At 37.1% G+C, this 26,520-nt stretch overlaps 1 protein-coding gene across 1 annotated transcript in view; it reads right to left on the bottom strand.

Moving 5' to 3' along the window:
• Positions 1-23,631, bottom strand: part of ZNF385D (zinc finger protein 385D) — a 750,122-nt gene extending 726,491 nt beyond the window's left edge. Inside the window, exon 1 of the mRNA XM_081829883.1 lies at positions 22,945-23,631. Within this exon, the coding sequence (XP_081686009.1) occupies positions 22,945-23,050 (106 nt within the window). The 5' untranslated portion in view covers positions 23,051-23,631. The remainder of the gene's footprint in view (positions 1-22,944) is intronic.
• Positions 23,632-26,520: the final 2,889 nt, after the last annotated feature.

Genomic DNA, 26,520 nt, shown 5'->3' with positions numbered 1-26,520 from the left:
GTCTCCTACTCCTCCGCCATCTTGCTCCGCCGACTGATATCCCTCATTTTAAAAAATAGAAGCCACTTATGATCAACGATTGGTGAAAGATAATAAATGCACTGGACCATAAATCAAAAGGGCACCTGAGTTTCTTATGTAGTTTCCAATGTAATATTTATAGTCTGAGTCTCACCACGCTTATTGTGAGAACAGAATGAAAAGATGTTCCAAAGTGTTAGCACTACTATTATTTTTATTTTAGTGTTCTAAATGTAGAGTAGGACATTAACCAATTAATAATGTAAGATATAATAAGATATAAGCATAAGATTAATAAACAAGAGTGAAGAAATATAATAATGCAACTGTGTTAAATGTTAAATAAAATTGAATATAAGTAAAAGTGAACTCACTTAAGTTGAGCTCATTTGCTCAGGATATAACTACAAAATGTTCAGTAGAACTTACTAAATTGTTCTTCTATCTTATGAATGAATTCACAATACTTCAGTTCGGGATGTCCAATATATCTATACAACTTACCCATGACTCTAGGCCAAGCTGATTTTATGCAAATTATTTTTCTTTACTCATGGTTTAGACTAGGAAAAAAAAAACCAAAAAATGGAAAACTTTTTTAACATCTTAAGTCGATTAGTTATTTATGATTGTGTCTCCACTTTGCATTATTTAAAGTGTCTTCTCACTCGAAATTCAGTATTATTTTTTAAAAAGAAAAAGAGATGTGCAGTTGGGAAATATCTCAGTAGAAATTTCTCTGTGCTTAACTCTTTAGACTGGCATTACCCATCTGTTTACATACTCACCCTTGAGCCCAAGTGTGGATGAAATCTTAATAGAATGTTGAATATGAAAATTATTCTCCATAATTAATCAAAGTCTATTAATGATGAGCATTTAGAACACTGAGCATTTAGAACAGTAGCTCAAAACAAATCTATTTCTGGAAGCTATTGATTTGGGGCTTAACAAACTTTGGCAAAACCTTAATTAATATTTCTGGAAGACACACTGTGTGCAAAACACTATTTCTCTATTTAGCCATTATATTTTCGGAACTTATAATTCAGTGGAAAAGATAACCATATACTCAAGTAACAATACTCCAATAAATAATACCTCTTATAATTAAGCTACACATTTGGAGTTTTTCCATAAGTAATTATAGCTTTCTTTGTGGAATGGATCCATTCTTCAAAGAGTACCCTTATTAAATGTATAAATATTTAAATGTACAAATGTATAAATCTAAGCATACATTCTATTGTGTTTTGCTATGTAGGAGATGTATGCTGTGGTTTAAAAAAAGCTATAATTCATCACAACACTTTAAAGATACTGTTAATAACCACTGCTTAAGGAGTGGCAGGTACACTCTACACCTTGAGTACATCTAAAATCATCCTGAGAGCTCTAAATTATTTTACACATTTAGTTGATGAAGAAACTCTCAGTGAGGCTGCACAAGATCACATAAGTAGGACGTGTCAGACCAGGTTGAATAGACCTGCTTCTCTCTGACTCAGCACATATTCTTACCCACAGTGCTATACTGACATCCGCAAAAAATAATTAGTACTATTTCTTACAACTTCATGTGTATCTACAATTATCTCAAAATAAAAAGTTTAATTTAAAAAAGTAATTAGACTGATAAAACTAACCAGGTTATAAAATAGAAATGCAAAGTAGTCAGAATTGTTTATGTTTGACAACAAAAATAGCAACTTTAATTTAGCTAAACAAATACACTGCATTCTAAGGTCTATGAGATTCTATCAAAACCTCCCCCAAAAAACACAGCAATATAATGTTCACTTATGCTCTTTCCTTAGACCACTCTTTTTTAGAACTTTCTAGAACAATCTATATTCCAGACATGAGTAGTCTGCTCAAAGAGATATCCAGACACAAGAGATATAATTACTAAATATTAACAAGCATAACTGCTAAAACACCTGGACAAACTGGCTAAAAAATACTTTGTCATTTCCTAGATAGTGCATTTCAAAAACCTGAATCAGATTTTACACACCAAGCTGTAATATAAGTACTATGCTTGCCATAATTAACTTGCTTCAAATACAAATATATCCAAGAACTCTATATAATCAGAATAAGCTGAAAATCCAATGCAAACAAGCCAACAGTGATAAATGGTAGTAGTTTAAGACTAAATAAATAGCCATCAGCACAAAGCACATTTAAGATTAACTTATATCTTCAACATTGATTCCAAGTAATGGTACAATTATGGGATTCACAGAATTCATAGTCCAAAGATCCAAATTGCTTCCCTCCCTACCAAAAAAAGGGCAGGGGGCGCGTAATTCAAAAATCAGTTTAAGTATGAGTGGGAGATTTAAACTACTTTTCCTTCCAAATATGGAATGAAAATCATGCCAATTTGAAGAGAAAGAAGAGAATTGCTCATTTCTTCTCATTGACCCTTAAGCAGGGCTTTCTTTTATATATATTTTGAATCATTACCTCATATTATTCATGTAGCCAACATAAAAGGACTATGTCAATGTTTCTTTATCTGAGCCAGCCACAGACATTTCCACAGAGGCAAGAAAGCTGTGCCTGCATAGCACAATGGATATCACAGACTTCCTCCCTGCAAGGCTAAGAAGTCTGTAATAACTTGAAATTAAAAGGAGTTTACAATCCTTACTTTTCTTAGCATATTTAAAGTAAAATCTAAAGGAGAAAAAAAGACAAGTTATCATTTTCCTGCTTAAAAAATCTATGATAAGAAGGGCGCCTGGGTGGCTCAGTCGTTAAGCGTCTGCCTTCGGCTCAGGTCATGATCCCAGGGTCCTGGGATCGAGTCCCACATCAGGCTCCCTGCTCAGCGGGAAGCCTGCTTCTCCCTCTCCCACTCCCCCTGCTTGTGTTCCTGCTCTCGCTATGTCTCTCTCTGTCAAATAAAATAAAAATCTTTAAAAATAAAAAAAAATCTATGATAAGAGCTACTTTCATTCCTCATCTAATGAGATTATGACAATGTTCAATTACGCACAGGGTCAAAGTTCACCAAAGTATTGGAAAGTGTTTGTGATAGTTTCTATCCATCGCGGTTAGCAGAGCCCCATTTTCACAATTACATGTGACCCTGTTCCTGTGCATGACATGGTGTGACTGAGGCTTGCATTTTCTGAGGTGAGAAGTGCAATTCACAGCCCAGATGGAGAGTTGTCTTAAGATTCTTGGAATCTAAATTAAAAATTTTCCTTGGAACTTTGATTCCTGCAACATAATTATTTCCTAACACATTTTTAGAGGAGTGGTTTCGTCTTGACCTGATGAGGACCTAACCACCAGGTCTATGTAATTTCCTGTCACTAAAGATTTACGGACAAACGTCTCAGGTCTTTAGTGCATAATACTGAGTTGTAATAGAGTCTGAGTTATTCATTCACTCCACAAATATTCAGTCAGTAAAAATTAGGGGCATACGTAGCTTTCTAAAAACTGCTACCAAATATTTTCTGTTAAAGTCTCTCCTTTTCCTTCAGGGAACAGGCTCCCCTAACAAGATTTCAGTCTGATTCTGTAATCTTGGAGTTTGTTTCAGTTACTAAGAGTCACTCATAACCATTTTAAAACTTCAGTCTCGTGTTGGGTCAAATGCTCTCCTCCTCTCCTCCTTCCTCCAAGCTCTGGAGTTCCGCCCGCAGGACACGAGGCCTCAGCTGTTGTCACAACTTCTTTTTTTCCAGAAAGTTTCCTATTCTACTGCAGGTGAGGTAGGAAGGAAGAAGAGGAAGAAAAGATTTTTTTTTTTCTGTGCTAGCCCATGGAGATTCATCGGTCGTCTTCTTCTGATTGTTTCTTCCTTACTTGAACAATCCCACAAGCCAACAGTGAGCTTAGACACTCCTTCCTGCTTATTTCCTCTGTGTGGGCAGCATCCAAGAGGACTACACTTGTCATATGCCTCACTCCCACCACCTCAAGCAATTTCCTGGTGTGAGTGATCTGATCATACCTGAACCCATCAGCCCTGCCAAAGCCTCTTGCTACTGGAACCTCCTCACCCCGTGGATGGCCCTCTATCCATGGAAATTCATTTATCTGTACCCTGCCAAGGGTAGAAACACAGGCCAGGCCCTCAGCGTTCCTTCCACGTGTTCCACCATGTCTCCTGGACCATATCCATTCCCCAACAGCAATCATGGTCATCAAGGTCAGCCGCTCAGCCACTGTCCTGCAAGATACAATTACTCCTCCCTGATTTATTGTTGTAGTCTCTGTGGTAGCCCCCCACCAGGTGCAGGAAAGAGGCCCAGTTGGAATTCATGCCAGAACCTGGTGTTATGAGGAATGATAGAACATGGCAGTGAATCACACCACAGCACACTGCAGCCCCAGGCCCCTTCCTTGGTGCAGTCATCCACAAACCACTGCAAGATTTTAGTTCCTGGCTCACAATCACTCTCTCCAAAACTACTCCTGTCATATGTCATGGTGATTTCATGCATGTGGATGCACTTCCAAAGCCTTGTTCTTTCACTTCTTTAACCCTCAGTGAGCATACCATCTGTCCTACCCCAGCCACATACTCTTCTATCTATAGTCTTAACGCAAATAAGTGAAACCCCTCCTAAATCTCAGACAACCCACTCTCTGACCACCACATCCTATCTTTCCTGCTCACATGTTCTTCTTCCAGAACTGACATGATTTTTTATCCCTTCCTACCACATTTCATGTTCCTCTTTCCCTTGCTTTGCTCTCATTTTCCATCTTATTCACCTAAATTCCATGGAAAATCATTCTAATCACAAACATACATGAATTCTCAACTCTTTTATCTTTTTTATTTATTTTCTTTCTTAAATTGTATGTTCCACCTGCTTCTCACCAGCAACCTCTTTGCTGAATGTGGATGGAGTTATGCTGATTTTATACTGCCTGGGTTTGAAAGTCAGATTCTCGCCTCCATACCCCTATATCCTAGCTGAGTAACTGGGGCAACCTATTTAAATTTTCCATGCCTCCGATCCTTCATGTAAGATGGAGAAAGTATCTGCATATATTTAAAATATATGCCATAAGAATTAAATGAGTTAGTACATGTTAATCAGTGCCCGGCACTCAGTAAGTCTTGATAAATGCTGGCTGCTGTTGCTATTATTAAAAATAGTTTTCTGTCCCTTAAAACACAAACTTGATCCAAGAGACAGAGGCAGATCCCTTATGAAAACTTAAGTATTCCTGAAATATGGCAGAAATGTTGATATGAAAGAAATGAACAGTTTACGTATTATTAAAATCTTAAATCATGACTTAGATGCCATGGTTTTCATAATTTAACAATATCTATCAGGCATGGTTTTCTTCAAAATAAAGCTTCCTGTACTGTTTTTAACATAAATTTCATTTTAAAAATAGAGATGAGAATAAAAAAAGAAAACCTATAATCAACAACTCCCTACTAGAAACAATCACCATTGACACCTTGGAATATAATAGTTTTCTATACCTATGCTGTCCAGTATGGTGTTGTGGTTATTTAAGTTAAACAAAGTTAAAATCTAAGCTCCTCAGTCACACTAACAACATGTTAAATGCTTAATAACCACAAGTGACTGGTGGCTACACTATATTGGATAAAACAGATGTAGAACATTACCATCATCACAGAAAGTTCTGCGCAACAGGGTCTATACCCTATATTATACACATGTAATGATAAAAATGAATAAAAATTAAAATCTAGATTTGATTGTGATTCTTTTATTCATTCACAATATAGTAAGTGTAATTCAGTGTCAATAGATGTGTTCTGGTTACCTCCCATTGTGTTGCTAGGATGCATTTTTAGGGCTTTTATATAGTCTCCAATGCCTTGCAAAGAATTTGCAACTGTGAACTTATCATTAAGTCTTTATATATAGTATAATATTTTCATTAAATTCACTTTAGAAGAAATCCCCACACATTTGTTGTATCAAATGATATATACATTTTTAAAGCATTGGATGTATGCTGTAAACTCTTTTGCAAAGACTCGGATGTATTTTACATCACACACATCATTTCTAAAAGAAGTTGCCTGTTATGTATTCCAGTAAAATGATAGTAGGATCCAGGAAAATGGTGACATGGGAAATATGAAATAGAAGAAAATAGGAACATACAAAAATGAAATAAAAGCTCCAAGTGGCAGCTGACTAAGGAGCCTAGAGAGCACTGGAAACCAAGAAACCAGTGAATTCATGAAAACTTAAAGAAGGATCCTTAAATGGATTCCAAGAAATTAGAAGAAGCTGGACAACATTAACAAGATGATAAAGAAAAAGATCTGCCATTAAAAAGGAAGAAACAAAGAAAATTTCCAGGAAAAAAGTTTTTGTAAACTCACAAGAACATCATCATCAAATATGAAGCAAGCTAAAATGTATTATCACTTTGAATTATCTATAGAGTGTAATTAAAGAATATTCATTTGTCCTTAACTCAAGGAAAAAATAAAGGATTTTCAGCATACACAGTATACAACCGTATCACAAATTTAATGGTAGAGCCTGTAGACTAAGAAAGATATATTTCCAAATCATGATGTACAGAAGCTATGAAACATGAAAAGCTGTATTACAATAAATAGATACTTAACTTAGTAAATTCCTTGTGTTATCCTTTCAGTATTATTTCTCTTTTCTGCATATAGGTTACTAATACTTCCAATTCCTTTCTAAAGAACAAACGTGTAAAAAACATATGTGGGATAATAAAAACTCTTATTTCATATATGGATATATGCCTGTGTGAGCACATGGGCATGTTTTAAGCAGCTTGAGATTTAATTACTTTGGGTTCCAATGACTAGCTGGAGGTGGAAACCAAGAGACCAAACCATGCAAATAGTATTTAACCAAACCATCTGTGTTTATACATCACAGATATCCTGTTTTGCATTATTATTGAGCATTTGTAAAATGGTCCACACATGAAACAGCAAATCCCACAGGAGGTATATTTTGATGCATATGGAGTGTTAAATTTTATACACACTGCTGTTTTGAGTGTTATCTTTATGGGATTTTCTTTCAGGATCATCTTTATTTCTTTTTTTTTTTAATATCTATGAGTTTTTGTTCTGTTTTGTTTTAAATTTTATTTTATTATGTTATGTTAATCACCATACATTACATCATTAGTTTTTGATGTAGTGTTCCATAAGGAAAGTGTTTTTCATGGGGTATTTGGAGGTGGGGCAGCAGAGAGGGAGGGTAGGCCTAAGAGATGGGAAGAGGAAGGAGGCAAAAAAAAAGGCAAATATCATGGTATCCTTCCTCATGACCACAGAAACTCCCATCTCAATCAAATGTTAGCAGGCTGTCAATGCTGGAATTCTGAGTCCCAAATGATTTTCCGTATATCGAAGCTCTCAAGGAAATGCAAAGATAGGTTTCAAGTATCAATATTACAAGTATCAAGATTACATAGATTAATAGAACAGAGACTGTTAAGGCTTAATTCTTTAAGAGATGAAGATAGAGCAATAATGTAACAACTATGAGCACAAATCAACACTACATCAAAAATTAATGATGTAATGTATGGTGATTAACATAATAAAAAAAAAAGGCCATTCTAAATGTTTGGTCCATTCAATGTCATCCTCAGTTTTATACACATACATATATATATATATATATATATACATATATATATATTATTGGATGTATTACAAAATAAAGTCTTTGGTGAGATATTTAAAAGAAAGTAAAAGATGATATAAAATATCAAGAACAAGAGGTAAGGGTGGTAACAAAATCAGAGTCTACCATTAAATGAGCAAAACATTTACCATCCAGACAATGCCCTCTGTTCAGTATGTATAGGAAATGAGATTGCAAGTTATAATAGGTCCTATATTATTGTGAGCACATTAATTATATGAAAAGTGCAGGAATAAGCATTTGCACATAAAAAGAAAATTTCATCACTGAGATTATCAAGAAGTTCACACACATAATTACATAGTACTTTTCCAGCCTTAACACAATGAAGCTTTCAGATAGGAAGAAAAATAGACCAAAGCGTATCATTATCCCCAAATCTCTAAGTGAACTTGAAATGTTTTTAAGTTTCAAGAAGTTTGTGGAGAAGGAAATATAAACTTCAGAGTAGCCCTGAAATACAATGACCAGTACATTAAAAAATGCATATAGTTGGTTGTGAATTCATTTTCTCACAGACCCTCCACCATTTTTCAGTTAGAGGCAAGACAATTAAATTCAATCACGAACTGCTTAGCAATCACTTCCATTTTTTTAAGAAACTTTATTTTTAATATGCCGAGTTCAAGGAGACACTGGAACATATTGTTTGAAAAGTCTAGTAGAAGCTTAGAAGTGCAGGGTTCAATTTTCATAATACTTTACATTTTTGTGTGGCACTGCATCAGTCAGGATATGCTAGGTTACACTGCAGTAACAAAGTCCTAAAATCTTAGTGACTTAAGTAAACAAAGACTTACTTCTTGCTCATACAACATGTTCATCTCAGTTCAGCAGGGCCTTCACTGCAAATTATCCTCACTCGGGGTCACGAGCTACCAAAGCCTCCACCATCTGAAACACTATCCGTCTCTGTGACAGAGGAAAGGAACCTAACAAATCACACACCAGCTTTAAAGTCTTTGGCCAAAAAGTGACAAATCACTTCCAATCACATTTTCTTGGCCAAAGCAAATGACTTGTCATAACCTTACTTCAGGGGAGTGGAATACTGCAATCCTTCCAAGTGACTGATTAGTAAACAGATCTAATCACTATAAGCATTTTATATGTTCTATTTTAAATTGATTATTTCCTCCTTTCCCAGTTAACTTAAAGTTCCTGGAAATAAAATGTTGAATCTTATCCATATTTCCAGGTTTTGAATCTTATGCTGCACTGGGCACTCAGTAAGTATTTGTTGAGTGAATAACAAGGACAGTCGGCAGAGTCAAATATTTTAGCATGTTTAGGACTAAGTAATATTGAAAAGAGACCTTTGGATTTGACATAAAGTCCATGCGTAACCCTTGAAAAGTGTCTCAGAAGTAAGACAAATTGAGGTGAAGAAAGGAAAGAAAAGCACAGAGACTGCCCTTTCCAAAAGTTTGACAATGATTACAAGGAAAGAGTTAGGGCAGGAGCTTGAAGGAAGTTATTCTATATAGAAAGGAGAGTACAGCAGATCTGGAGGGAGAGCAGATGGAAAGAGAGAGTGAAGTTTTAAGAGAGAGGATGAGTAATTGATAAAATGTTTAAGAGGTACCAGGAGGAAGTGGATCATAAAATAGGTAAGCAGGCATTGGGACAGCAATCCTTTTGAGATAGAGATGTATGTAAATCAGGATGGTTATAAATAAAGCTGTGACTAGTAATGAGAGAAGGAAACTTTGAAGGCGTGCTTGTCTAATGATCTTTATTTCATCTGAGAAGCATAAACCAGATAAGATTCTGAATTTAAGAGCAGGCATTGGACCAAGGATTTGAAATGCAGGACAAAATTTAGAATGGCCATTATAAGAAGGCACACACTGAGCATTAGAAGAATGAATGGCACTGAGATTGGATGTCCAGTTGGAACTGAAATTTTAAATGGCAAAAGCAAATGCTCATCTCCAAAGTTAATAGAACCATCTATGTGATTTAGTGACCCAATATCATAATCCTACAAAACATCTCGTTACACACCCAGGCTCAGAACTCAGGAAGTGGAAGCAGATGACCCCTTTCTGACATCTAGCAAAAAGTGCAATGCTTTGACTTCCTGTACAGAAAGAAAAAGGAGGAAGGAAGGAAGGAAGGAAGGAAGGAAGGAAGGAAGGAAAGAAAGAAAAAAAGAAAGAAAGAAAGAAAAAAAAAATAAAGGAAGGAAGGAAGGAAGGAAGGAAGAAATCTGAAAACATGCTTGCCTATTTGACTTAATTTCTAGGAACAAAATAAAAATATAATTGTGGAATGTTTCTCTTAGTATGGCCATTTTAAATTTACCATCATTGGGTAATGCTAGGAGGAGGCTGGAATTGATCCAACTAACTTAAAATATATACAGAAATACTAATGCAACTTCCAAGAGATTTTTCTGTCTTGCAGAATCCAATACCTCCTTAAAAATGAGCTGGTATTAGCCTTTTACAAGAAAGAAAAGTAAAATAGACAGCTTTTGCATTGTGCTCAAAAATACAGCAAAAACTTCTTTGAATATTTGTAGATGCTCTGCTACTTTGGGCACATTGATGAAATTTAGTACTGGTCACAGTAATAGTGAGATCTGAAAAAATATATAATGATACTAACTATAGGACCTTTTTTTTTTAGGTTCCTCATGATTATTAACATAAAATAATAACAACGTACTTTCTGTCATTGTAAGTCAAGATTGGTATTTGCTATTTAATGTACACAAATAGTTAAACTCTGAGAAAACAGTGTTGGTATTGAAAGAAAAAGTCAAGTCGAGAAGAAATGGAGCTGAATTTAGGGGCAAAATGATGAACTCAGCTTGAGATGACAATGGAAATACCAGTAGAAATGACAGGAAATGATGCCCTATAGAGATAGTAAATGTCTCACTGGCATGAAAACTAGTTATAAATCATATGTAAACAAATGAATGTATGATATCATTTCTATTCCTTGGCCGTATGATTTTTTTATGTGATTTGTAAAAGAGAACGAGACATATGTAGTAAAGGCAGCATAATGTTCAATGAAAAGGTATTTTTAACGGAGAGTTAAGTTCTCAAAATTGTTTATGGGATCACTTTCTTACTTGAACAGAAGGCAAAAGAAGAGCTACAAACAGCAGTACACATGAGGTTGGGATTATCCTATTAAAATCACAGCCACTTGGCTAGCTCTAACAAACATCTTCTTTGGGGACATTTCCAAAGTTATCTTGGAAAGTATTCACAGTTGAACTCTGACAACTTGTTTCATTTTCTGAGAAATTTCAGGAACTAATAAAGTAAGAGCTAAATAAACCTTTACTAGACTATTGGAAGAGCATGATCTCTTTCTTTGAAACATAGGCCTGGTAATTTTCTTTTAGAGCAAGCTACGTTTACGGTTTTCCACAAAAATATGCCAAGCCATCCTCAAACTAACCTCCCAATGACTTCCAAACTACTTTAGTATGTGGACACATATTATAGTCCCATACACACACAGCCATATTCACGGAATCAGCACCATGATTCTAGTTCCAGACACAGTCAGTATTGTTCAGTGCTTGGCAGTATCCTAAAGGACATACTTTACTGTATTCACTATACACATTATGACAATCAACCAAATTTCAATAATTTATTACCATCATTTTTACTAGACTCTACTCATGCTTCCATACGAGCCAACTTCCAAGATCCAATGCTGTTTAATAACCAAAGCAATGACATGAAGTCTTAAAAATTCTTTCCAAATGAATAAATACCAATGCCCTTGTATGCCCTGTTCACTGTAGGGGGCATGAGAGGCACGTTATGTTGACATACGTTGTCTCACTCTGTGTCCCTCTGTTCATCTCAGGCTTTAAGCGTTAGAAACAAAGAAATAACACTTTGACTTTAATGTTTTGACTCTTTAGTAGGAATTCATGAAATAGAAATGAATAACTGTGTATTTCTATGAGACTCTGATAATCAGGGTGATGACTCAGTTGGCACATTTCTGTTTCCATCAGGTCATAAAAATTGAGAGCCTTCTAATATTATTTGATTATGCTGCCCCTCTAGAGATCACTAGCTATTATTACCTTAAACCTTTTATTATTCTGAAACACACAATGTCAGTTATTAAAATATTGCATTTGATTTATAAAGATGAGAAAAAAAACCACTGCAGTCTTTTGCTGTTCAAAACAAAACTCATTGACATTGCATCACAAACACATTTGGGAAAGTAGTTAAGTTGCCAGGTTTCAAATTATCAAAGGGATGGAGTAAAAACAAATTCATTGAATAACACAGAATTTCCAAACTCAGCTAATGGACAAGATGATTCATTGCTCTGATGTGGCAAGACAAAATGGAAAGCCAACGACTGGGAAAGCACAAAAATGCAGAGACTGGAAACTTTCAAACTTGGGCATGGAAAGCAAGCAATTTGCTATAATCAGAATGTAATAGGCAGCATTAATTTATAGGAAGATGCCTTTTGGAGTACCAAATTAGCCTAATCAATTTAGAAACTTATTAATGGTCCTGACAATTTTCCTTAAGGACCACATCAAGGTATATAACATAACTGTTTAAGTCACTTTAGCATTTGCATAAAATTAGTTTAGCTTCACATCAAATCTGAGTATGGTTATAAAACCTATCTTGGAATACATTGCAGAGCAATTTTCAAATTAAAGTTTCATTAGTACTCCCTTAATACTGTCATTTATTGATTGTTCTCATCTCCATTCCAGTCATATACTATCATTGTCCCCGGTAATTCATTCCAATGTATGATAGACTTAACAGAAGCTATTTCCCTGCATATGTGAAAAGAAAAAGAAACTATTCAGGGTAGCACAGAGAACACCAAGCTTTGAGTCAGACATGGTGAGTTCATGATCCAACTTTGCTACCTCCAAGTTACTTGGCCTTGTAAAATCACTTGAACTTTTGTTTCCTTATCTTAAAAAAATGTGATTGTGGTTAATGGTAAAACCTACCCCCCTAATTTGTGGGAAGAAACAAATGAGAAAATACAGATGTCATTTCTGTATTCTGTGAAACACTATTTCAACATAAGATTTTAGTATGTGCATTAATAGGAAAAGAAGTCTTGCTCTAAATGGACACAGAGATGTGAATCCCATCATTTGTAATGGCAACCTTTTCTACCCTGAATAGTATTTAGTTTTTCTCAAACTTTCTTATGCATGCTAAAACATCCTAATTTAGGTAAACTTTTACTTTGTTAAAGGTGATCTCTTAAGGAAGAAAATTCTTTCTTCTAACTTCCTCAGATTTCTGAATGGCTCCTCTTCAACTTTTGAAAATTTAAATTAAGAAATCATGTTATAATTTATGATCTAAAAAGAGAAAACATTTTTTAAAGTTCTGGTAACATCTCTTCAGGTTAACATGTTATGTTTTTTTATTTATAAAGAGTCAAGGAAGTATGCATTGGCATCAGACATAATTTATGATTAATAAATAATTAATAAGGAATTTTTACAAATACAGAGTGCTCACCAAAATCCATAGGAACTGAAAAATGTATTTTGAAAGCAATTTCCTAAAGTCAAACTCTTCTTTATGAGGTACTAAAAAACTTTATTCAACCTACTAAAGCCATTAATTAACCAATAACTGAGCTGTATCCACCACAGAATGGAATTTAATTATTCATTCAACAATGTTTGGGGATACCTACTTTGTTCAAGGCACTGTCAAGCATTACAAGAGGTAGAGAGATTAATACAACATGGTCCCTGTCATAATGGAATTATTCTCTATGAGACTGTAGCTATCATTATTTAGATTATTGATGATTAGGGAGGCCTGTGAAGAGCTGTGAAGAATTGTCAAGGGAAATCCAAATCAGTTCACTGTAACCTACTTATTAATTCTAGGCAAATATGGACTTACCAGCAGCTCATACCCTCTCCTTCCTAGAAGGTATCCATTTTCTCAGGTTCCCCAAAGATCAAGCTGACTCCAGTTTTTAACTCATCAAAAAGAGTATCAGCACTAAGAATTTGTCTAAGAAAGTGGCCTCAAGCTCACTGCCATGGAACTATGGCTAAAAGTGTCATTAAAGGGAGCAAAATTTATAAAGCATTGTCTAAGGGATACATGGCTTTCCCATTCCTCTAGAAACCTTGAAATGTTTAAAGTTAAGCCAAACCAAAGGTAATCCAAAGTTAAGCATCCAGTAACTAAACTGCTCCGTACTTTGTAAGAAAGATTCCTATGAAAGTCTCTGCTACATTAACAACACAGATGTTGTTTACTGCACCATTCAATTCCCCTTTCATGAAGACTCATGGGAAAAATTCCTTCCAGTCTCAGTCCTAGGAATGATCTTTTTCTCCTGAACAACAGAGTTCTGATGGTATCTGTGTCAATGGATCTGATTGTTGTTTAAAAACTTACAGCCCAATTTATGGACCAAGTCCTCCAAGTGGAAAAACCCTTAGAACATAGCTTGGAGCATTTCTTTACTTACCTTGCCTACTTCTAAGGAAATTTCTCTTTGTCATGTGCTTCTGAATAACAAATTGATTTTTAAATTTTTTAAGTGTAATTCAAATACAGAGAAGTACATAAATCATATGTACAACTTGATGAATTTTTACAAGTGAATTAGTTCATGTAATCAACACTCAGATCAGGAAACAAAACATTTTCAGCACCTTGCCCCCTTCTGCCCTGATAACTCTGATGTATTCATAAGGTAGCTTAATTTTGAACTTTGTGTGAATAGAATCAGGCTTTTTGGACTTTCTGGCCTTTGTTGATCAACATTACATTTGTGAGATTATTCGTATTTTAGTCTGCAATTATAGTCTATTCCTTCTCATTCTAGTCCTTATTTTGTAAATTTAATTTAGCAATATTTCACATTGTTTTTAAAACATCTCAAACCCATTACAAAAAAGGTAAAGAAGGGACATTGTTTTCTTAGACATGATACCAGAAGCTCAGGCAACAAAAGAAAAAATGAAAAATTGTACTTTGAAAAATTTTTAATTGGCATATCAAAAAACACTGTCAACAGAGTAAAAAGGCAACCCACAGAATGGGAAAAACTTGCAAATCCTATATCAAACAAGGGATTAATCAGAATATAGAGAGAACATTTTTTTTTAAGATTTATTTATTTGAGAGAGAGAGCACGAGCAGAAGGGACAGAAAGAGAGGAAGAGAGAATCTCAAGCCGACTCTGCACTGAGCATGGACCCTGACGAGGGGCTCAATCTCATAACCCTGAGATCACGACCTGAGCCAAAGTCAAGAGTTGTATGCTTAACCGACATGCCATCCAGGCACCCTTATATAGAGAACTTTTAAAACTCACCAAGAACAACAAAACAAGCAATCTAATTGAAAAATGGGCAAAGGACTTAAAAGACATTTTTCCAAAGAAGATATACAAACGGTTAATATACAAACCACACAAAAAGATATTCAATACACTAACCATTAGGGAAATGCAAATGAAAACATACCACCTCATATCTACTACAATGGCTACCATTAAAACAACAGGAAGGAAGGAAGGAAGGAAGGAGGGAAGGAAGGAAGGACAGAAAATGAGTTTTGGCAAGGATCAGAGAAACTTGAACCCTTGTGCACTGAGAATGAAAAATGGTACAGCCACTAAGGAAAACATTATGGCAGTTCCTCAAAAAATTAAAAACAGAATTACTATATGATCCAGGAATTCTACTTCTGGGTAGCAGCCTGAAAGAAATGTTTGTACATCCATGTTGATAGCAGCATGATTCACAATAGGTATAATGTGAAGCAACCCAAGTGCCCATCAATAGATGAATGGATAAACAAAATGTAATATATACATATAATAGGAAAGAAATATTCTAATATATGCTACTACCTGGATGACCCTTAAGGTCATTATGCGAAGTGAAATAAACCAGTCACAGAAAAGACAAATGCTAAATGATTTTACTTGTATGAGGTATTCACAGTAGTCAAAAACTTACAGACCGAGAGTAGAATGATGGTTGCCAGGGGATAGGAGGAAAGGGCATGTGGAGTTATTGTTTAAAGGGGTAGAGTTTTAGTTTTGCAAGAAGAAGAGAGTTCTGGATATAAGTGGTGATGATGGTTGCACAACTCTATGAATGTACTTAATGCCACTCAACTGTGCACTTAAAATTGGTTTAGATGGCAACTTTTATGTTTTGTTTTGCTCTGTTTTTTAAACATTTTTTTAAAGATTTTATTTATTTATTCATGAGAGACAGAGAGAGAGAGAGGCAGAGGCAGAGGGAGAAGCAGGCTCCCCGCGGAGCAGGGAGCCCGATGCGGGACTCGATCCCGGGACCCTGGGATCATGACCTGAGCCGAAGGCAGTCACTTAACCGACTGAGCCACCCAGGCGTCCCTATGTTTTGTTTTTTATTATGATTAATTTTCTTTAAAAAGGTAAAGAATAGGGGCACCTGTGGGTGGCTCAGTCGGTTAAGCGTCGGCTTTTGGCTCAGGTCACGATCCCAGGGTCCGGGGATCGAGCCCCGCATCGGGCTCCCTGCTCGGTGGGAAGCCTGCTTCTCCCTCTCCCACTCTCCCTGCTTGTGCTCACTTTCTCTCTCTGTCTCTCTCTGTCAAATAAATAATAAAATCTTTTTAAAAAAAAGGTAAAGAATAAGTAATTAAATGATGTCAATTCACTAAGGCCAGAAAATCAACTAATACCTTTTAGAAAAAAATATAAAATATAACAATTCTAGAAGAAAATCTCTTAACTTTTCAGCTAAACCCAAGTCCAATTAACCATAATATCTTATTAGTTGATATTTCTAGTTAATTATGTGGTTGACACAATTCTGTTTATATTGTTAAAAGTGCATTTTTATTTATTTTTTTAAATTTGTTCCTGATTTTTCATTTTATTTTATGGCATATATAGTACAACCAGAAGGAACTGAGTTAAAAGTTGTCCTGTCCTAGCTATGTATATGTGTATTTCTTAGCCTAGTTCCTTATCTCTAATGTGAGTTTAATAGCATTTCTTTGCTCCTAAAATCTTGATCTTAAACATTAGAAGGCAATCGTACTTCATAAAAGTACTAGTTAAAAGGTAGTAGTTGTCTAGCTATTTTTTTAATACACTAAATGCTCCATGAGTCCAGGGCCTTGCTTTTCCTGTCGACATTGATATCCCCAGCATCAGTACTCTATCAGCACATAGTAACCACTCATCAAATATTTACTGACTGCATTATGCTGAAGTGAGCAGAAAATAATTAACTGCCCTGAAGTCTTTGATCTAAAAATCTGGTCAAAATTTGAACATAAATTAAGACAACGTGCTTCAAAAATATATGAAATTTCTGATCCTTTCTATATTTTCCATAATTTAGTTATGTTGGTTCTGCCATCTTTTCATACATCTAGCACAGTATAAGAATATGAGGATGATGATTATAGTAAGGCAAAATAATGTACACCCAACCCTCCCACTCCCCACTCCAGCCCCTCAGATCCTAACACCTAGAACCTATAATGTCACCTTATTGGGAAAATAATCACTGCAAATGTGATTAAGCTAAGGAGTTTAAAATAAGAAATTATTCTGAATTACCAGGATAGACCCCAAATGCAATCACAAATGTCCTTATAAAAGAAAGCAGAGGGAAATTCTTCTCACAGAGGAGAAGGCAGTGGGAAGACAAAGGCAGAGATTGGCGTGATGTGACCACAAACCAAGGAATGCCAACAGCCACGCAAAGCTGCAAGAAGCTTCTCCCCTAGAGCCTCTCCCCTAGAGCCTCCTGATGGTGCACACCTTTGCTGATACGTTGATTTCGGCCTCGTGATACTGATGCCAGATTTCTGACCTCCAGAATTGTGAGAGAACACATTTCAGTGTTTTAACCCACCAAGTTTGTGGCAATCTAGTGCACTAACTACAGACAACTAATATATGACAATGATTAAAAATAGCTAATATCTATGGCATATTCACGTTGTACTAGACACTATTTGAAACACTTTACGCATATCATCTTAAATCTTCAACCTATGAAATAAGTCACTTAGTACCACCATTTTATAGATAAGGCAGAAATGTATGGTAAGTTGACTAAACTCTCACAGCTTGTCAGGAACAGAACAAGGATTCGAACACAGGCATTCTAGTTCTTGAGTTCACATTCTTAAATGCTACATCATGTTAAATGACTATTTTGTCTCTATAACTTTAACGCCAAATTGTACGATGAATGTAAAATTTTAACTAGCTGAGAACTCAAACCAGTACCTGAAATCTTTTTTCTTTAAATTCTAGGTATTCTGGATAGATTTGGTGCACTGAGACCAACTCATAAAAGTTGTTCTCAACAAAATAGTTTTAAAATCTAGATTTTTCAGGATGCCTTCTGGAGTTTCAAATGTATTCCTCTAAGTAAAATAAAAATAATATAGAAACATTTCATTAATTTTTCTTTCATTTCACTTGAGGGTAGGTGAGAGATTGTTAAAGGAGAAACAAATCTCTAATAATTTTTAATAATAAATTATACAAACAGCAGTGATTAACTCTTTAGATATAAAAAAGGACACATTACAAGATCACAAAAAAAATTAACAGAGAAAGTCTGACCCCATGTTATGAGAAATCCTTAGTTAAATCCTCAAATGGACCTCCCTAACACTGTACTATATTAGTATTTGTTCTTCTCATGGTGACAGATAGGTCTAATGGGTAATCAAGATATGCCAAGATTAGTACTGTTTGCTAGAAGATGGGCTACGTAACTACATGGATGCAAAGTAAGAACTCTCCTTTACTGTAAACCTCTCACTTAAAAGACCAGTTTAGGAATGCTGCATGTTTGCCTGCTTTGGTACATATAATTCCAGATCAGGGAGAACTGCCCCTCTGTGTTTCAAATAAGGCAAAAAATGAAACATATGGTTGGATGACACTACAGACAAAGTAATAAAGTCATTAAATGGTCTAGAGTTCCCCACTGCCATTCTAAAGTTTTTATTTTATTTATTTGACAAAGAGATACAGTGAGAGAGGGAACACAAGCAGGGGGAGTGGGAGAGGGAGAAGCAGGCTTCCCGCTGAGCAGGGAGCCCGACGCCGGGCTCGACCCCAGGACTCTGGGATCGTGACCTAAGCCGAAGGCAGACACTTAACGACTGAGCCACCCAGGCGCCCCAACCCTGTTGCCACTCTAGAATGCTGTGCTAGTATTCTCTACCAGTTCATCAGTAGGTTAAGGAATAAGATACTTTTTGAATCCCATGCTCAATCTGGGCAAACACTCAAAGTGGTACAGAACTATCTGGATATGATTAAAATCACATTTAAAATGGGATAAAGACTTCGTGAAGAAATTTGATTCATCTCTGCCTCTCAACATCCTTAAAGTTCTCTGTCATTGAACTTTATTTTTTAAGTTAAGGCTGGGTCAATCCAGAAAGGGGAGTTATTGCTAATTTAGCAGGCCCTAGAATATATAAATTAACACATTTTTAATGTACTGTAATTTTTTAAATGATCTCTAATGTGTTATTCACTTGTCCAAAAGATTAATTACACTAATGAATTTCAGGCACATAACTCCGTTTGAGCTGATCTAGGTTCCCTAAGAGGCTACTGAAGTGCTTGCTTGATGTTCAACCCACGGGCTTTATCTTATTCAAACTCTTTCTTTAGAGCACTTGTCAAAAAACTAAGGAGTCTCACCTACCTTGAGTTCTAAGCTCTTGAAACATTAAAAAAAAAATGTTCCCCCATATTAGTTTCTTCAGTTGTGATATCAATGTGACTCAGATGCTTATCGAGTTTAAATAATTTTCCAGAGATCTGGCTGTTCAAATCACCAAATAATATCAAATAAACTAATAGTCCTATTGTGCAAACATGAAACTTGAAAAAATTTGTAAAACACAAAACATATGTTCATGTGATTATAAGGTTAACCCACTTACAAGATACTCCTCATAAAGTATTTTGCAATTCAACAATTCATATTCGAAATTAGTTTCAATACTTTATTACTAAGGTTAAACATGTTAACCACTATAACAACCTCATTATCTACTTCCAAAAAATAAAACCTCTAGGCAAGTTATTACTACACTATTTTTTATATTCCTGCTAAAACCCATATATATTCAGAAATGTATTGTTTATGGTGGGCAAAATGTGATTTTTTAAGGCTTCGAATATATCAAGAGAAAAGACACAAATTTATATTTCATGCAATGCTAAGTTACTACCAGAAAATACAATTTAAGCCTAAAACAAAAGAAAGCATGGGAATAACCACTAGTTTACTAGAATAGAGAAATGTAGTTTTATTTGAAAACAACAAGATACTACTCAAGTGCAATGAAACATAGTAAAGTAGCTTAACTTCTCAAAGATTCTCTATTTTCCAAAGCTGTTCCCACATCTGGGGTGTGAATATCATTAGTATGCCAATGGATTTATAGACTTTTATCTGATAATTCCATTTATGTGCAGGCAAATCAGATCTAGGACTTAACATATATCACTGTCCCCCAGATAAGCATAATTACAGCTTGTGAAGAAATATGACATATGCATCTTATTTGTTGTTCTTGCTCTTAGTTATAAAACCTCAAAATCTTTAGACAAGCACGAACATAAATTATCTGAAGAACTCATCACTAATGAATTTATAAAGTTGGAGATTACAAGCAAAGAGTGGAAGACGGGTACCCAACAACCTGCATACACTTTGCAGGGAGAAATGCAACATCTTAATTAAATTTCAGATAAAATAAGGCCTCAATTGGATGTGAATCTTTTAGCTGAAGTTGTTACCATAGATGAGACACTATGTTTTGTTGAATTGCAAACATTTTTCATTACTGAACTTTTGATGCACCTAGTAAATAACAAATCACAGCAGGGGGTGTAATTATTTTGAAAATACTGTTGAAAATAGAAAGGAAATTTTCAAACAAGCTGCTAGTATCTCTTAATAGAAATTCAACATCTTGTTAAGATCTGAGCATTAATTATAAGCTGGCTAAAATATAAGAGTGTCCAGGTAGACCTCAGGATAACTCTAGAGAGTCATACAAACGTGATGTTAGCACCAGGTATGTTTGATGTTATAAATCACACATTGTTAAGAGAAAGGCTAGACTATACTACTATTGATTTACAATAAAGGGGCTCAAAGAAGGAACACTGTCAAGGGAAACACCAAGACCTCAGCATTTACCTCTCTCTAGAGATGGCAGACCAAATTACATAAATGCCACATAATTTTCATTTGTTTGAAGTCTAAGTTCAACAATTCTGTTAAACATTTTAAATAGTTGTGAAGAAATCAATCTATGATGTGGTCATTGTTGTACTAATTTTTCATGGGGTTGAGAACTCAGGTAGTACTCCCACTTTTCAAGTGAGGTTAACAAGATTGTGTAGTGGCTAAAGGATCTAATTTTGGAGTCCCGCAATCTTGGGTTCTAAAACATTAACTGGAAATTTTCCACAATTTACATGTCTAAGGCTCCTTTTTCCTTATCGACAAAATGGAGATGTAAGGATGTTGCCTTCTTGGGGATGTTATGCATTTACAGGAGCTGTAAAGCCCTTAATATGTTGCTTAGTGTGCAGTGAATGGAAAAAAAAAAATGTTTGATGTCATTATTACTATTGTTCTTGTTGTTGTCAAATGACCCCAAAGGTCCTTCAGCCACTTTGTCACAGAACAAAAACAGTCCAGACATCCTATATTTTGGCCTAGGTCCCTTTTTCCTAACATAGCAAGCTCCCAGCACTTTGTTTACTGGAATCTAAGATAATACATTAACTCAAGATGTTTGCCCATTCCCCCAGTCTATGTTTTAACTCCATGGATAGAGTGCTCAAGTTAATTTCCGAGGAACATCTGGAAGGAAATGTGAAGAAATTGCAGCAAACCCCAGACACGCTGTGCTGCATCAATCTACATAATTTGAAATGACCCATATTTGCCTTTCATGCTTACAGACCAGAGATTATAGTGACTAGATTACCCAGTACAGGGCAAGAGTGACATGAAAACCCAGAGGGAAATAAGCCTTTCCAGTTGGTTTCAGAGAACACTGTGAACCAGAATTGACTGGACATGAAAATCACTTTTAACAGACAACTAGCAAACAGCCTCAAGAGAAGAGAGAGAAATTTCCCCCATGACATCCCAAGAAAGCACCACAGGACTGTCATAAAAAAGCACTAGCTCCAGGGTCCTTAGTTATACCTACAGAACACAAAGTCTTTGAAGTCAGTTCAAGATTCCAGAATTTGGGGTGCTCAAACACCCACGAACATCACATCCTTGTTACTTTAGCTGCAGCTCAAGCTAAAGCAGACAAACATCATCTACAGAAATACGTGATGCAGACAAGTCTGAACTGTAAGGGGGACAGAGGGAATTGAGCATTTCCCAAGGGGCGATACTGTATTGGGCGAGGCAGTTTTCCTCTGACCCCAATTTGCACCCACAATAAAACTTCTCCCTACATGCAAGAAGTCACAAGGTACTCTCACCCTGTGCTCTCTCTTCGAACTCAGTCCCCTAGACCAGGAAGGCAATCAGATCCCAGATCTCGGGACACTGATTTACCCTTAACCTCCCAACTCCACCCTAAATGTTAAAATTATTCCCCTGGAGGAAAGCTTCCTATAACACAGTAGCTCCCCACACTGCGCGCAAATCCTGTGCATCCTGAAGATCTTGAAAAGAAACAAAAAAAGGAAAGAAAAAAAAAAAAAAAGACGAAGAAGGGAGAAAATAAAAAGAAAAGACAAGCATGAAGCTGGCCCGCTGTGCTTTCTTATCCCAACAACTTCGCCAGGTTTCCCGAGGCGGGAGTGCCCCCCCACACACACACCCAATAGGAGACAGGCCCATCCTCGGTGGCCCAGCCCTCGACTCCAGCCAGAACCTGGCTGACCCTGTCGCCCCCCCGCCGCTGCTTCCTCTGCCCCTGGTTTCAGTCAGCGGGAGCCCTCAAGCTCTGCGCTCCACACTCCGGCCCCCACATCTACCTCACCTCTCTGCTGGGCGCTGAGCGGAAGAGGCATGGGGGCAGACTGACGGTATGGGGTACACGGGAAAGGGGGACGTCCCGGGTGTGGACCCTGCAAATGCCCATTCCGTGCACCTCATCTCACCTCTCGCGGGGGCACAAGCCCAGCACCCGTGCCCAGCACCCCAGCCAACTCCGCCACCCGAACCGAAACACCCCTTTTGCGCTCAACTTACCGTGGCTGGGCTGAGCTTTCGTCGCCCCCAGCAGCTTTTCTCTCCTTCCTCCCGCCGAGCCCTTCATCCTCCTGCTGGCGGCCGCTCGGCGCCCTGGCCCTGGCATCGGGAGGAGCAGGGGCGGCCGCCCGGGCTGGCTGGACCCGGGGGCGCACAACTGCCCGCCTGCAGCTTCGGTGGTGATAGTCACCACGAGGCGAGGCGTGAGCGGCTGCCGCGGAGAATATCCCTGAAGCAAGCGCCGCGCGTGTTGTCCCTCAGGCGCGGGCTGGAGGCGGCTGTCAGCGTGCCTCTGCTTCCACCGCACCCGGTGGCGCTCCGCACGCGTCCGGAACCCGAGCCAGCCTCAGGTGCATCCAACTGGGGAGAGGTGCAAGCCGGCGCGGAGGGAGGGGCCGGCCCGGGTGTGCCCGGGAAAAGAAGGAAGACTGAGGAGAGAGAAAGAAACCGAGAGGCGAGGAACTAGCTTTAATGTTATGAGTGGATCCTGGGTGTTAAGGGGAAATGCGAGGAAGGGAAATGCATCCAGAAACTAGAGGTATTACAAATGAGCTCGTTGAGCTGCTTCGGGAGGCTCAGGAAAGGGGCTTTCCTTTTGCGCTTAGGTCCTTTATCCTCCTGGGTTGCTAACAGTTATACCTGAAAACAAACCCACCTCCACCCCTCACTCACCCCCTTCCCTCCCTTTTTTTAACAGTCAACCTCCAACCTGAGAGCACATACGAAGTGATAGAGTGAAGATACTACAAATTCACAGGAAAGTACCACCTCCACAAAACCCCAGTTCTCACCCCTCTTGAGGGACCCAAGTCCTACTGGGATTTTTTTCCTTCACCAGATACCTCTGTCAGTCTCCCTTCTGTTTCTCCCTAACTCCCTCTCTCCTGCCCTCTCTCTCCCTTTCCCCCTCACCCTCCCCCCAACTACAGTACCCTGGGGATGAAGACACAGACTCTGTTGTCCTTTCTTAGGAGGTAGAAGGATGTTTCTCAAACTTTGTTGTGCACACTGATCATCTAGGGAATCTGGTTAAAGTTCAGATTCTGTTCCAATTGGTCTGGAGTAGGGCCTGAGATTCTCCCCAAGTCTAATGGTGTGGCAGAGGCTGCTGATCCAAGGACCACATTTTAAGTTGCAGAACACAAACAATATAAACTCACTTTCTAATATCAGCTGAGCCACCAACTATTTGTAAGATGATCTGAAATAACAAGTCACTGAGACACTGTCTTTCATGGGGTTTCAGCATGCTATGGAGGCCAAATAACTTAAAAACATGAACAGAGTGCAAAGGTATAAAATGCCCCATATATACAATGCTGTCATTATTGTCATTAATCATTGCTCTTGATAAAATTATTAGGAATACTAATGTTGATGAAAGTATATAAAGATAACAGTAATTTGCTATATGTTCTCAAGAGAGTTCTAAAAAATAATCAGCAGTGACCACCCCGCAAACACAGGGTCATTTAGAAAGAAAATGCTAAGTAACATCCTCTAAAGCGTGGTCTATTCATCCTCTCAGCCAGTTGTTGACTTTAGCAGATAATGCAGCACTGTTGATGTATGTATTATCAAGTAGTTAAATCACTTTTCAAGCTAATAGATAAAGAAAACCAGGAAGGGTAAATGCCAAGAAGAAAGAAATAAAAAGAGAAATATAGTAAATGCACTAAAAAATATGTTGTTTCAACTTAGCATGACTATGTTAGTTTGGTTTGATCCTCTCTCTCCACATGCTTTCATCTGGATTTAAACACTCATCCTATCATTTTAGTTAACCAAGTGTTAATAAGTCTTTACCATGGTAAAGACTTTGAAAGAACAATTTTACATATACCAATAAACACCATATTAGGCAGTCTATGGTGCCACAAGAGAATACCAAATACATTAGCACAGAGGGTTTAAAAGGCAGAGAGGTCTGGAGAGACTTCACAGAAGGAAAGTCATTCTAGACCAACCTTTAAATGTGATATGATTCCATCAGGCAGAAGTAAAAAGGAAGGACACTCAAGGTGAAAGAGTACAAGCAGAAATGTATGGGGAGTAGTGGACCCTTGGCCCAAACATACACTGCATGGAAGTAGGTGGAAGAAACAGCTTGAAAGATTGGCAGATGCTATGACTTCTACCCTGAGCAGTTTGTACCTCACTTTAAAAGTATTGAGCAGGGGACCACCATGATCAGAAATACAGCAAGAAGATTTGATAAAACAAGTTAAAGGGCTGAACTAGAAGCAGAAAATAGAGTTGTAGAAAGCACTTAGGAGGCAGTGGAAGCCACAGGTAAGAGATCATAAAGATACAAACAATGATACCAGTTGTGGGAAATGAAATATAAAGATCTTTAAAAGGAGACATAATTAACAGAAATATAGCAACTGTGTGGAAGAGAGAGATTTATTCAAGAGCTCTCTAAGGTTTTATGCCTGGAGTACTAGAAATAGGTGACACTGTTAAGAACTGAGAAGTCAAGAAGGAAACTTACAGTTGGTTGTATTTTTATGCTTATCGGGGAAAGGCTATCAGATAATCAATTTTCTTTGGACATTTTTAGTCAGAGGTGTGGGGGAGATATTCAGATGCAGTTGATTACACAGTTAGGAATAGAAGCCTTGCTTTGAGGAAATAGATTCTGGGTTAGAGCCTGTGTTCAGTTTCATTTTTTTTAGAGCCATGGGCATGTATATGAAGCTAATTGTTGGAGAATGTAAAGTTAGTGAGGTTGAATAGAGAAAGAAACACAAAGTGCTTAGGACAGAAGCTTAGAACTATGTCTCTTCCCGTTCCTCAGTCCATCAGCATCCATGAACCACAGATAAGAGCACCCCCTGCATAAACAGTTTGGAGGATCGAGATAGTGTACTGTTTTCTCACTTATATTTTTTTGCACTAACTTGACACATAGTAGCCTCTAAAAATGTTCACTGAATTAATAATTGGATAGAAAGAGTAAGAGACACCAAATCACAACCAAAAAGATGGGAAGAGATGGCTAAGTGGGCTGTTATTTCAATGTCATGAAAACCAAATTAGAGAAAAGTTTTGTTACAGAAATGGAAATGACAGCAGATAACAAATGGGACAGAGGTATTAAAGGAGAAACATTAAAACCACTGAGGAAGGTTTTAGATTTGTTTTGGAGGAGGATCTAGTTTTACAAATTTAATTGATTACTTTCAAGAATAGTGTTGCACAGAAAAGATATCACTATTATGAGTGGCAAAGGAATTAAAGAAGAATCTTAGATTATTCTTTAAAGAAATTTGACAATCAACTGAAGATGAAAGAGAGAGGTTGGAGGTAGAGGGCTGATAGCAGGATTGAGGAAGGTTGTTCCTCTGTAGAAAAAAGGAAAGTCCAAACATACTTTGTTGATGAGGTTAAGGGGCCAAATGTGTGGGGAAAAAGTTCCAGGTGAAAGAAAGGGAGAATTGATTGAGCAATATCTGAAAAGAAAAACAGGACTAGTGAACCAAGAGTGTAGGTAATCAATCTTAACAGAGAAAAGGGTCACCTGTTCCTTAGAAGAAAGAACACAGGAATAGAAACAAGAAGATGTACTGAGAT

Source organism: Leptonychotes weddellii, chromosome 1 (assembly GCF_054177405.1).
Source record: "Leptonychotes weddellii isolate Sample4059 chromosome 1, ASM5417740v2, whole genome shotgun sequence".
In the NCBI taxonomy this organism is placed as follows: Eukaryota; Metazoa; Chordata; class Mammalia; order Carnivora; family Phocidae; genus Leptonychotes; species Leptonychotes weddellii.
Note: the sequence above shows the minus strand (reverse complement) of the source record. Positions and strands in the feature narration are given on the sequence as shown.